At 29.7% G+C, this 14,788-nt stretch overlaps 1 protein-coding gene across 4 annotated transcripts; it reads right to left on the reverse strand.

The window, feature by feature from the left end:
* Positions 1 to 1,710: 1,710 nt before the first annotated feature.
* LOC101495334 (casein kinase 1-like protein HD16) lies at positions 1,711 to 7,565 on the reverse strand. Of its 4 annotated transcripts, none has more exons than XR_003471296.2 (18): positions 6,990 to 7,565; positions 6,617 to 6,727; positions 6,270 to 6,343; positions 6,100 to 6,169; positions 5,961 to 6,016; positions 5,787 to 5,858; positions 5,167 to 5,261; positions 4,995 to 5,061; positions 4,780 to 4,909; positions 4,483 to 4,701; positions 4,240 to 4,382; positions 3,989 to 4,163; positions 3,754 to 3,844; positions 3,452 to 3,609; positions 3,174 to 3,362; positions 2,904 to 3,092; positions 2,223 to 2,439; positions 1,711 to 2,043 (listed from the first exon to the last, which is right to left on the reverse strand). XR_003471296.2 is itself a non-coding variant. In XM_027331484.2 (16 exons), exons 1-16 carry the CDS (start codon positions 7,077 to 7,079, stop codon positions 3,033 to 3,035), a joined length of 1,800 nt encoding a protein of 599 aa, XP_027187285.1. In that variant the 5' UTR covers positions 7,080 to 7,565; the 3' UTR covers positions 2,681 to 3,032. The 4 variants fall into 4 exon arrangements, 2 of the variants coding, with proteins under 2 accessions (XP_027187285.1, XP_073220843.1); XR_003471295.2 differs by having other exon boundaries at positions 2,898 to 3,092; XM_027331484.2 differs by lacking the exons at positions 1,711 to 2,043; positions 2,223 to 2,439 and having other exon boundaries at positions 2,681 to 3,092.
* Positions 7,566 to 14,788: the final 7,223 nt, after the last annotated feature.

Below are 14,788 nucleotides of genomic sequence, written 5' to 3' on the forward strand. Positions count from 1 at the left end.
TCCCTCACTGACTTGATCTAACTACATTATTGATAGGGTTTCTTCTTTTTCTTTCCATGGTGAGTGCGATTCACCCCTTCTAGAAAACATCAGTGAGGAAGAGTGTGAATTTTGAGCCTGTTTAATTGTATTTTTAAAATACAGTTTTCTGACTTTAAAAATAAAAGTTAAATATATTTTAAATCTTTATAAAATTATATTTTAAAATTAATCTTTAAAAAACTTATTAAAATGGAGATTAAGAGTATCAATTTTTTACAAAAACTTAGAGTATCAATTTTTTACAAAAACTTATTAAAATGGAGATTAAAAATTAATTAAAAAAAATGTAGACTAAAAAGTTGAATTTATTTTTATAGGAATTAAATAAAATTTTAAAATTTCATAAGAATTAAATATACGTAACCCAAAAGATGACATGAGACAATATGTTGTTAACTTTTTTTTTTTAAATAGTAAATTGTTTTTGAAAAGATGGTCAAATGGCTCTTTTGAAAATAAAGCGGTGGTCATTGCATAGCGCTATGGCAGTGACCATTTTATTACAAAGATTCATGATTTCCAGGAGAGGGTTAAGGATGACAATTGACATAGTTTGGATTAAAATCATGTATCATACTTATACTAATGTGACAAACCAATGTGTGTTCCAAAAAAATCTGTTTCTTTGTCTTTTGGGGTACCCCTTATTGAAAAAAAAAAGCAATCAAAACATGTGTTGGTCCAACTTCCAATAGTCCCTGATTTCATTTGTGACACGATTGCTAATGTAAAACCTCCTAATCTTAACCTTTAAAATACACTTGCTTATACTTCGTTACATACACCTTTGAAATACACTTGCTTCTTTAGAATGGGAATGTATAATTAGCTTGATAATAACTTATCTTCCAACTGCCTCGGTCAACACCTGAACATGTCAAATTAATTCTAATTCTCCACATCTAAAATCAATTCAACCTCCTACAATACAACCAAACACTAGCTGATTTTGAGACCAAATTATTTAGATAGTCTCTTAGAAATTTTTATGTGACAAACAAGCTCTTATCCTAAATTGAATTTTTATATTTTGAGTACTCTAAAAAGCTCTTAAACAAACATGATAAAAAAAAATTAAAAACAGTTTTTGATTAAAAAACTTTTCTTATGAAATAATCTCTGAAAAATTGAAACAATCATTGAGCCTCATATCTTTGCTCCATTTGGTTGCATTACCAGTAAATTAAAGAATTCCATTTCATTGCTCTGGCATAAATCCTGTAAAACTGTATCAATAGTAGCTGCATTGTGTTCTATTCCCCTTCAAAACATGTCATCCTTGACCCTCAAAGCTTCATTCATATTCACATTCTTACAGCACCCATCAATCATTGCATTAGAAATAAACTCATTGGAGGGAAACCCTTGTCCTAGCTGCATTTTTCAGACTGTCATAAGAATCCTATAAAGGACTAAAGTAGGGTTCACTTTGTTTTCAGCAACCTTGTCTTTAAACCCAAAAATTTATTTTAACCTTTGAACCATTGCACAACTCATTAATCACATCATTGTAAACAACGACATTGGCCAAAACACCCTGCTCTACAATTGAGGAACAAAGCAACATCTTTAATCCTACCACCCTTACAGAATTGACTAATAACAAACACCATGGATATAAGAAAAGCATAAGGACATGATGCAATATGTAGAATTTCTTCGAACCAGTTGTCAGTGAATATCATGATCATTCAATTATTATATAATTATATATAATGGCAAGTTTTGATTACACACTGGTATGTTTTATCTTCACACCCTAGACGTTGCCATAGTGTGAAATCCAAAATATAGCATCAAAAGAGAATATAACAAATCAAGTGAAGGAAGTGGAAATAATCACATGGGGTTAGTTCCAAGATAAAACTATGATCCTTAAACAGTTTCCCATTTGACATATGGGTTGCTTCAGCTTCATAATCATGGCATTGACCAACCAAAAACATCCACTTGTTACAACAGCATCGGATGTTAAATGAAGCAGCCATGCAACCTGAATTTCTGATTTGAGGAGGAAATGTATACATATTAGTATCAGCCAAAACATTAGGGATGAAGCTCGGAAGCCATCATGGTGCCATATAAACATCACATGTTTCATCCATATTAGGACACATATCAATCACAAATCTCAGGCTGCATATTAGAAGATGGATAATAACATATGCAGAACTAAATACCTGTTTCAAAGTTCCAGTAACTCTCAAGTAATACACAACTCAGCAGTGAAGTGTTATACAAATTATCCCCCAAAGATGAGCTTCAAAAGACAGCCATCTTCTCACAAGAATCAAAAGTGCATCTTGCAGTGCTTCATGTTAGAAAAATAATCAAACAAAATAAGCACCATTCAGGTAGAATGAATCACCAGGAGAAGTCCATCTGTAGACTTGGATACTGGAAGTAAAATACATTCAGAAAAATAAAAATGAAATTTCCAGAAGTTAATATCAACACAAAAAGAATACATTATTTGAACTACCAGTAACTGAGCTAATGCTTAGACAGTTCCCAATCTTAAAGAGTCAATAGAATTGAAACATTCGCGTAAAAGTATTGAGCATTTTGCAAACCATAAGTTCAAAAACAAATTTAAAAAAGGCAAAAATTATAGTTGCATATTTGCAAAATACCATCATCAAACAAAAACATAACCTGTACCTAATTTCTTTAACATAATAATTACTGTTTAGATCTGTACAAACTTCATATTAAAAGAGTAGTTCCAATTGACACAAGATCTAACTTTTCTCTTGACTCAGTTTTTTTTGACAGCGTTGAAATACAGGGCATAGGTTTTGTATCATATATATATGTGAGGGCGACCATAAAGAAAGGTGTAGCATACTGCATACATCAACCTCGAACTGCATTGTTCAGGAAATTTGTCATGGAGGATCTTCATTTCCCGACTGAAAATCATGTGGGCAAGCATGATCATGCAATAGGTCAAAATAATGTCAGCTGGGATCTCAAAAAATAGCAGCTGTTTATGAAACTGTTCTCCCATAACAAATCGATGCAATATAGAGGTTCTTTGACCATTTTTCCTGCAGAAAAAAATATATCAAATATAAGTATGTAGTATCGAACTAACAATGAATAAATGAAAATCAGGTGCACTGTCTTACCTTAACATGAGTACTAGGAAAATCAGACGTGCGGAGCGTTTCTTGAGTTTCATCAGGTGGTTTTCTTCTTGGAACACTTAAAATAAAAGCAGCTTGATCACATGTCGCGGCAGTTGAGGTTATGCGGTAATTGTTATCCCACCTTCGATGAATACCTTCACTAGGATACAGGAAATCAAGTTCGACAACCTAGCATCAAGTTTAGAGATTAAAGAACACACATTAGATAGAATTATTCACTGTCACCTAATTTTCAGTCTAAAACATAGAAAAAATACCTGGTCCGAGTATCCAGCACCACGAGACATAACAATTGCCCATCTAGTGCCAGCAGTGGCCATAGCAGTGACATAAAATCCTTCTCTCCATTTTTTGTTGATCCACTTAAATGGAAATGAGTCGCTGACTTTATAGGATTGCTGCAAGTACTGGGTCCCTGAAAATAACAATAGTCCAAAAAAAGAGAGACAAAAATTAAAACACAGCACTACTGGTCAAATTAGGCTAAGCATTTCAGGAACAAAGTCAAGCTCACTATTGCCATTCCAAATATACAATGCATCAAGAACATGACTTTAACCTTTAGACATTACAACCAACGAGGACCCATTACTAGCTCCAGCTATGGCACTGATGTAATAATTTTTATCCCACTGTTCCATAATCCATTCCTATAAAAACAGAGTCATGATTTGTCAAATTGTATCAACTTCAAAATGAAAGAGTACGGAATATATAAAATAACATAAGCAAAGATAGCACTAAAATTAGATACAATAGATAATAGCACAACTGAAACATAAACATTGACCAACCTTGTGAAGAAAACTGGAAGAGAGTTCGTAAACTTGTGCTGTGAAACCAGTGCCGGCATCCATAATGAGTGCCCAAAGACTAGAAGAAGAAGCAACACTGCTAATAAATAAACCATCTTCATTTCCTTTTTCAATGTGTTGGGAAAGCCGCTCATCAGCCACATTGTAATGATACCTGCGCCAAAATATAAAAAGTTAAAAACTGTGACTGCTAGAATCAACAGCAAAATATCATTGTGTCAGCTAAAAACCTTTGTTTCATTGGTCTTCGAGCATTGTAAACACTAATCCACTGTGTTGCTGGTATTCCCATTCGGACCTTCTTCTTTGGTTGTTCATCATCATCCTCTTCCATGGTCAATCGTCCTCTCTTATGTCCAACTTGACATATAAGCTTCACAACAAAAACCCATAAAAAGGGTTTTAAGAGTTAGACTTTGAATCCATAAATGATAAAACACATTATTATAAAGCAATAATAATAGAGGAAGTACCTTCTGAGCACCCTCAGTATTTATTGGCCTAATGTCAGGATTTGGACCCACAATTCCATCAAAAAGGGATATATATTTTGCATAATTTGGCTCTTCGTCAAACTTCAAATTCACTACATATTCAACAAACTGCCGGAAAGGTGCAGGACAAAAGCAACACAAAATTTCGGGAGATGTTTGCATTTTTTTCTTGCAGACAAGAAATCCTTTATTTTCTCCCTGTAACAAACAATTTCATATATGAATAACGCTTTTCTTTACTTAACACTAAAATAATTAAATTTGAAAAAGGATAACCTGGTATCCTTGCCAAGGTAGCCGGCCACGAAGAAGGAAGACAAGTGTGTAAGCAAGAGACTCCAAGTCATCTCTCCTGCTACCTGTTCTACCAAGATGTGCATGGACACTAGCATAACGAACTGTGCCCCTGCACAAGAATATGATATACTGAATCATTCAAAAGCCATATATTAAATTAAGTAAGGTATATAGAAGTTAAATAAGGAACTCACCTAAATACATCTGGACGTTGATCATAATCTACATGACCGCCAGTTGTACTATCACGCCACCGAGTTGCTGCATATAAAAATGGAGATCAGGTCAGAATTGAAAAGTGAGAAAATAAGTATAACTTCAAGCAATGGAAGCATCAAATATTTTAGGGTAACATGGCATTTTTACCTAATCCAAGATCAACCAGAAACAGCTTTTTCTCATCAGGAGTTCCCAGGGGTCCGAGCAAAAAGTTTTCAGGTTTTACATCACCATGCACATATCTGCAACAATGACAGCTTGATGACGAAGTTATCTTTACAGCAGATGTGATTCATATATACTATTTTAACTCACATTGGTATGGCCTCATAAAGCAATAATTGCAATCTAACTATTTACTAATTGATCACTGTGGGCAGGGGAAGATTAAAAATAAAAATTGAGGGTGCAGATCATACATGACATAACATAGTTTTTCCTTTCTTTTGACTGGTGCATAATATACCAAGAGTTATCTGACAAATATCCAAGCACTATGGGGACCAATTACTCCACCGAACATTTCATACTACTCAATATGAGACTTAGGAACCTCGTAATACCCAAGTCCGTATCACAATCACAAAATGATATCATAATTTACTCAAGATATATTAATGGTTCAATTTCAAAAAGAAGTGTGTGCACAGATTTGCGTAAGTATGTCACAGGTGGACAAACATGTTCACCCCATAGGCCATATCCAAACTGTTAGTAAAGAAAACCCAGGTATAAATGACAAACATAATCAAGAAAATGAGCCTCACCCTCTAGAATGCATCTTCTCTAATATGGAGATAGCCTCAATTGCAATACATGCCACCATTTCTGTAGACATCCTAGATCCAAAAACGAGCTAAAGGTTAGAAATTCTATATTGACCAAAACATTAACAAAATATGATTAAATTACATTACAATTAAAATTTTAGAGATACTTACGTGTGTGAGTTGTTATTCCAAACATCCCATAGACTAGGGCCAAGCATATCCATGACCTGTGTGTAACATTATGTCACAAAAACTTTCAGAGACCACCACAACCCCACATTCCTCCATTCAAAAACTTACAAGCACATACCATAATGTAGTAGTCACCTTGCCGTCCCTTGTAATGCACTCGTGGAACGCCATGACTTCCACCTAAGGCACTATAAAAAGTAAATTGCAGCAAAGTTAGCATTTAATATGCATGGATAAGAACTCAGCAAAGCAGCTCCACTCTGTTGAAAGAAAAGAGAGTAAACTCACTTGTAAACTTGCCACTCATATGGAGGTCCGTAATTGCATCCTTTGCTGCTTCTATGCTCGAATTTTAACGCTACCTGCAGATATTGGACCGATATCAATAACTATTTATAAACGTTTTAGATTCCTTTGGTGTACACATACTTTTTCCACAATGCTGTTGTTAAGCCAACCATTCATTCCCGTGACTTCAGCACAAAATAACGGGATTAACTGCCCTTACATTTTATAAAGGTTTTTCCAACAAAAAGGACATCCAAACGGCAGTCTTTCCACTAGCTAGTGTGGACAATAGTGACACCAAGATGTGTCAATATTGGGGCAACACAATGAAGACAGAAATATTGTACCTCAAGGGCACCGGAACCAGCTCCTTGGCGTCGACCAACGTAGACTTGTCCAAATCCTCCCTTACCAAGCTTTCTATCAAGTCTGTATAATGGGGAACCACCCACTTGAACCTGATATTAAGAAAGCACAAAATAGATTAACAACCTAACATCTGGCACAAACTATTTTCCAACAGAAAACTCTGGGTATAATCTATAATCACTGATTCATCTAACGCTAGAAACAATTAATAACAAGGGTAAGAAACAAATATCAAAAGGAAATTAAAATCATTTGCATGCTTAACAGAAATAGAAAGATTCATTGGAAATTTTGAATATAAAAAAATTCAAACAACAGTGAAAAAAAATGAAAGACTGAGATCAAAACCACCTTCTCAGGAAGTGGTGGTGTTGTGCTCCCTTCTTCTTCGGCTCCAGGAGCTTTATCGGCACTGCGGCCACCACTATCGTACTCATCCATAGCTTTCTATCCAGAAACCCTAACCCAGTCCTTCTTCTTATTATCCGATTCCTAATGTTCTGAACGGCTCCGGCGACTCTTCCTTGTGCGGGCTCCGGCGACCACCGGAAAGTTAAACTGTGTAATTGGATTGTGGTTAGTCTTGTTTTAGGGCAATTTCTGCGTGGTTGGAAACGCAGTTAAGGGAAGCGTTTATCAATGAAGAAGAAGAAGAAGAAGATTCGTGAAGGTTTCAGAACAATTGATCAGTGAAGATGATGAATAAGTGTATAAAACAGAGATTAAAGAAACAATGTCTTGACGATGACACAGATGCGCGATGAAGCAGAATTAGGGTTTGATATGAAAGGGAATTGTTTTTTTAGAAATCTGCGGAGGGAAACAAAAATGAAAACGAATCGTTATAGTTGTAGATTTTCAAGTACAGAGAAAGATAGATATATACTGTAGATGAGAGAGAAGCTCGTCGTTTTTCAAAAACAAATATTTTTTCGACGGAAAAATAATGTTTAATTTTTATGCATAGTTATCAACGCTTTAGGAAAAGTTTTACTACATGTTAATCAATCATATCAGTAACTCTAATGCTGCCTCTCTCAAGCACAACAATTTACCCGTTAATCAATCATACGGGTAACTCTAACTCTAATCTCAAAAGTAACTCTAATACTCCATCTCTCCCGCAGCAATTTTTAATGCTTTTTTTAATTTTATTATTTAATTAATATTGCTTACATTATTTTTAATATAATATTTTTTATTATATATTTATGATATAGATAATACTTAATAAATAACTTAATAAAAATAATATTTTTTTCTTTTTTCTTTTTTATATATTTTTAATATTTGTAAAATGAAAAAAAATTAAATATTATTAGTAATTTAATAATTATAATTGATTGACAATATAAAAACTATTTTACAGTGATAGTGTATATAAATTAAATTTAAAACTCACAAATTTATAATGTATATTAGATTTGTTGCGAGAGTTTTTCAAAAATAAATAAAACTTATTGTTGTAGTAAATAATTATTTTTGTCCTCAAATTGGATAATCCATTGTTTTATTCTTTAAAAATATAAGACGTCATTTTGGTTATTGACTCAGCAAAATATCATTTAATCAATCATCAAATCAGTCATTAAAAATGCAATTTACTATCATAAAAAATATCTAAAAGATACAATTTACCATCAAAATAGTTTACAACCGTTATAACATCAAAAATAAATAAATATATTTTAATAGTTCAATGACTAATTTGTATTTTTTGTTGAGTCAATGACTAAAATAACAATGTAATATACTAAAATAGTGATTTACCCCTCTAATTTTATATATTGATCCCTTGTATTTTGCATATTCATATATCAATGAAATTGTAACATATTCCTTTTGGTCACTATTACAAGACCAAAAAAAAATCACATTTATTAAGAAAATTGTCCTCCAAGTACAATAAATTTTTAAATTTAAGATAAAATATAATTAAAATCTACTAAATTGTCCTTTTAAATGTCAAATATTCAATTACCGTCATTAAATATTTTGTATTAAGGTATAAGTATATAATAAGAGTTAATATTAAATAAATTATTTATAATAATGATTAAATTTTAATCACTTTTTTGTTTATAATTAATAATGACTAGAAGAAACATAGATAAAATAATTGTTGTTGTAAACTTTAAACTTTCTTTTTACTGAACTAAACTTAACCTTTTTTTTTACTGAACTAAACTTTAACCTTCAAATATTATAACGTAAACACCAATTAAATATGTAAGTTCCCTTTGATTTTATATCAATGGTATCTTCTTGAAGACTAAGTATTCGTTTGGTTTCACGTTAAAATGGTTAAAACGTGGGTTCAACGCGTCAAACTCTAATACTAAATCCACGCATTTGGTATCTACTTTTTAACTTTCACTCTAAACTCACGTCAGACTTTAAGTGGGAATGGCTAGCTTCTACGTTCACGGTAAATGATTGATTTAGCCATTAATTGATGAAACGATTTCTTTTTAAATGAAACAAATATTTTATACGTAAAATAGAATTGAAATGTCTACTTTTAAAATGAATTAAAGTTTATTTTGATTATTACACAGTATAAAATTAATTTTAATAAAAACTATTTGAACAACTTTAATTTATAAAAAATATAACACATCGAAATATAAATTAATTTACATAATTCATTATTTATTAAAATTAATTATGTTAAAATTATTTCCATCAAAATTAATAATCTTTGTTGTATAATCAAATACACGCTAATTTTATTTATCTCAAAAAATACTTGTATAAAAATACTTTTTTTCTGAAGTGTATAAAGGCACTTCTTAACATGATGATTATTATTTATATTATTTTTACTTCTCTCGTATCTTTTATCTTTTATTTTATTTTATCACTTTCTATTTTTTTCATTTATATTTTCTCTCTCTTACTTTTTTATATTTTATTATTTTTAAATTATTTTTCTTATTTTTTTTCTTCATATTTTATTACTTTTTTTTTCTCTTTATTTATTCTCCAAATTTTATTATACTTTTCATTTTTTTTTAAGAACAAAAACAACTCCATAATAACTATGCATATAATTTACACAACATGATAGATAGGTGATGCAGGCATGTGACGCATGATAGATAACTACATCATGTATGATTACATATTTAAGGTTGTAAATATCTCACCACTCTTCCACCTCAAATTTATTCTCCTAGAACAATTAACTCATTCCCAAACATTTTGCAAGAGACTCATCCTCTCTCTTCCTTCTACTTCATTTTGTCTTCAAACCTTCAAGTTATATTTCTCCTTTTCCACATACACATCTCCTCTTCTCTGCACTTATGCTTATGTTATATGTCTCTAGTCTGATTGGACATACAATAAAAATGAATAAAGAAGGAATAAGAAATGAGTAGGGCTTCTATTTTGTTTTTTCGGATGCTATGTAGACAAATGTAACAAAAAGAAAGAAAAAATAAATGAAATTAAGTGAATTGTCTTGTGCCTAAAAGACCATATTTTCAATTTTTTTTTTTAAACAATAAACGGTCTAATATGTAAAACTGACCAAACCATTAATTTTTCAATTTTCGCTGAATTTTAAAGTTAATATATTAGTTCTATTACAAGACAGTTTCACTATCAATTAGAATAGACATACATTTGATTTATAGTTCAATCCACATAATTTGATCAATCCAGTCTGATTTTCTTTACCTTGCATTTAATGATCGAAAAAAAAAAGATTAACATATTTTCCTTCAAAAGAAACCCAAATAATGAGCAGGAACAAATGCTCTATGGTAACATTAGTGCATAAAAATCACTTCTATAGGCCCAAAGCCCAATAGGTTAATTAGCCCAAAATTCAAATGACTGTTATCTATACTAGGTGGTCTATACTCTATAATAAGTCAATGCTTAAATGCTATTTGAAATTAGCTACGATTAGTAATTTTTTCAGAAGTATAATGTATGATGTGAAATTTAAAATCTAAATAACTATGAGCCCGCTGCATTGCCTGTCTCATTTGACAAGTTATTGGCACGGTTGTACAAAATAGACAAATAGCTTTTTTTTCAATAGTCACTCTTATCTACATTAACACTGTATTTGGCTGAAGAGAAATAAGTGGGAAATTGAGTAAATTTGATATATTGTTTGATATAAGAGAAAGAGAATAAAAATAGGAAACAGAAAACCCTAATGATTTAATGTATTGGCAAAAAAATCTTTAAAAAATATAAACAATATAATTTGTCAAAAAATTATAGTTAATTATTTAATTTTTTTGTTACAATTAATTAATTTATATATATATATATATATATTCTATTATATTTACTTAATTAAAGAGAAGGTGAAGTTTTAAAAACATTATTTAATTAAAGAAAAGATGGGGTATTGCTTCGTAGTTATTTTTGTTTCAAAAAAATGCTTGGCGATTTTGCAAGCCTTTGTTTTCTATTTAAAATTCTCTCAATAAAAAATGTCCATGGCTTTAAGCCCAAAAAACACAAGATTTAAAATGAGTTTGCTGCAAATCTACATGAAACAAAAATAAAAATTGAAGCTTTGTATGCAATAAGATAAGATAGTGGAACCTAGCTCAAATTTATTGACAGTGTAGTCACTGAAATGCTATGAACAGTGACAATGATAAAACTAATATCTCTCCAACTTCTCGCAAATTAAACAATAGAAGTTTGATATCTCTCTCCAACTTCTTTCTCACTAACTTCTCTCTTTTCCATTTCGTCTAACATAAATACAATATAAAGAAGTGTCATTATTATACCATCTTAATTTTAAAAGAAAAATATTTTATATACACTTATAAAAATATATATACTTTATGAAATAAAAAGATAAAGACAATAATATAATAGATATGATATTTTAATAATTTGATAGAAAATAAATTAAAAAAAGCATTTAGCAAATGTATTGAGAAAATTTATATGATTGTTGATTTTAAAAGTGAATATATATATAAGCTTTCACTGCGTGACATTGTAAAAGACTAAAAGTCGCAATCGAGTATACTCTGCTCGCAAAGTCAAGATTATAATCTCACACATGAAAAGGAATAATGATTACACACCTTATTATTTATACTATTACTGATCTAAAGATGTAACTAACTTGATCTTCTCAACTTTATATTGCATATTTAACCAACTATTTCTTTACTTTTTAGTCCCACCATAAGCACCACCTTCCTTTGCTTTAGTCATGCTTCTGTCTCCACCAAAAAGTTTGACGCTAACAAACGTTATGTCAAATTTTTGAAAATACTGTTAATCCTTTCTCCTTATCCACCATTAAACCGAAAACATGGCGTTCCACTGTTTAAGACAAAAAAACAAGACATGGCAAAGGGGCTATCGGTGGATTTTATCTTTTCCACTTTTTCACATGATTAATCAAAGAAAATTCATACATTTGTTTTTTTTATCAAGTATAAAATTTAAGTTTTTATTCTCGCGCCTACGGTGGAGTTTGAATTTATTCATCTCCATCTATGTAAAATAATAACTTTAAAAATTAAATTTATTATAATTAATATAATAAAATTATTATTATTATATAATAAAATTAAAAAATAATAAAATCATATTTTTTATGAAAAGAAGATTATAATTTTTTGTTTTAAAAAAATATTAAATATGTGGATATATATAAAGTTTTAAAATGATAATAATATTACTAACGATGCAAATTCAGGTACAAGTGGGTGGTGAATATAAACACATTAAAATAAATTTTTCTCTTCCAAATCAAAATAAATAGAGATAAATGTCCAAAAACCACACAAACATGCTTGAATATGAAGCAAAAATTAATTAAAATTGTCGAATATGTCATGTCCATTGAAAATTTGTATAGTAGCATAGAATATTAATTAGAGTGAGAGTTCGAAAAATAATATTTCTAGCACTTCTCAAGCCAAAATTAGAAGCTTTAAATGGAGCAACTTTTATTTAAATAACTAATTTTAAAATATATTAAAAAAATTTCCTTCATATTTTATCGGTAATTTCGTAGCCTAAATTTGGCATTGATTGATTTTTCATCAAATTACGGTATTGATTTAATTTAAATTGAAAATTTAACATCAATTTATTGTAGATTTAATCTATAATTTTAATGTAGTTAATGATCTAAACATTTTTGAATTGTAATATTTGTAGGTATTTTTTATTTATTTTATAATATTAACTTGTATGTTGTAAGTTTATTTTTAGATTTTTATTTTATTTCAACAACTTTAAAGTTGTATTATTCTTGGATGTATTCTACCAATTTGATTTAATATTGTTTTTTAGTAAAAGAAATATAAAGAAGAAGTAAATCTGAGAAAGAAAAAATATATCATAATCCATCAACTTAATGATTGTTTACTCTTAAATTCATTGTGTCAATTAAATTCCAAAATTTTAAATCTAACTCACTCTTTAATAAAATATAAATATAAATAATAATGATATATTTAATACATTTGATCTTAAATTTAATTAATTGCTCACTTTAATGGTGATCTATTGATTAAAATAGATATTTGATATAGTTCTTGTTAAAATAATACTTTACTTTCACTTTATTAATTGTATAATTGATGCGTTTGTAGAAATTGTTATAATCACACGCTAATGAAATTTCACATTTTTTATTTTAACCTATAAAGGTAATTTCAATTCTTTTGAATATATACCAACATTTTTTTGTCTCAACATATAAAGAGATTGTGATAATTTACACTTCGATTAAAGTAAGTATAAATGGATTAATTATTATTTTAGTTAGAGATAAAATTCAATATTCTTATTAATTTGACTTTCAATGAATTTTATTAACTACATGAGCTCTTTTATATATATATATATATTTCTTGCATCTATTCAATATTTTATTTTCTCTATAACTATTTATTTTTATTACATCATTAATATATGATATCTATCACATTATTTTTTTATTTTTTTAACTCTAAGTAACTATTGAGTATTTGAGTCTCTACACATCATTTTCTTAAATATATATTTTTTCTTAGAAATATTTACCTTCTAATTTAATTACTACAAAAAAAAATTGTCATATTTTTGGTGTCGTTCCTCACTCACTTTACTATTGGAAAAATATTCACTATTGTTGTCTTATTTATGATATTTAAAAGAAAAATTATTAGGAGACATCTATACACTTAGAAAGAAAATGAGACCGAGAGAATATGTGATAAAATAGAGAAAATGATCTCTTGAATGAATGTAAAAAATTAGAAGTGTATATATAAATATCACTATCCTATTTAAAAAAATCATAAGTAGTGACTTTCTTTCACTCTTCTATCACAAAGAAAAAGATAATGACTCGAACTATTTCTAAAAACAACAATAATATTTAAATATTTTAAATTTATCTACATTCATTTAACATTTTACTTTTACATATAACATCTATAATATTACTCTCTCTACTTGTTTCATTGTCATATTAAAAAATAAGCTTTCTTCTAAAATTGTGGAATAACTACAAAATCAACTTTAAAGTAATAACATTTAATTTGTGGACACATATATATTAGTTAGTAAGAATTCAAAGAGCTCATATTCAAATTTCAGTGCAATGTGAAGAACCAGTAAGACTCTCTAAACTTAAAACTTTTCCCAACACTAGTAAGACTACAAAATACAACTGACGAAAACATGAAATTAATAATTAAAAAAGACATAGTATTTAATTGTATTTAGTTTTGTTGTAAGAAAAGAAGTAGAATAGTTGGAATTTAGGTTGGGAAGGTAAAAGAAATAACGTGGTGGTAGGTGTTTTGTTGATTAGAAAAGAGTACGATCGAAAATCCATTACTTGAATTGAAGGGCAATAATAACACACCTACAACTACAGGTAATTAACATTAGGAGCATATGTTACAGAGAGATTCAGAGATAGCCATGCTTCACATGCCACATGCACATGCCACGTCAGCAATACTCATGATGATTATCCAACCATTTCTGCAACCTCAGTTCTCTGTAGAATCTCTCTATGAATTCCTCCGCCGCCTTGTCCACGTGAAACTCCTTCTCCACCTCCACCGTCTCCCTTTCTACCCTCACGCGCCTCCTTTCATTGCCGGTGCCACGTCTCCTTTGCCGCCGTCCATGCTCTGTACCCGGAGATA

This window comes from Cicer arietinum, unplaced genomic scaffold, assembly GCF_000331145.2.
Source record: "Cicer arietinum cultivar CDC Frontier isolate Library 1 unplaced genomic scaffold, Cicar.CDCFrontier_v2.0 Ca_scaffold_5766_v2.0, whole genome shotgun sequence".
Classification (NCBI taxonomy): Eukaryota; Viridiplantae; Streptophyta; class Magnoliopsida; order Fabales; family Fabaceae; genus Cicer; species Cicer arietinum.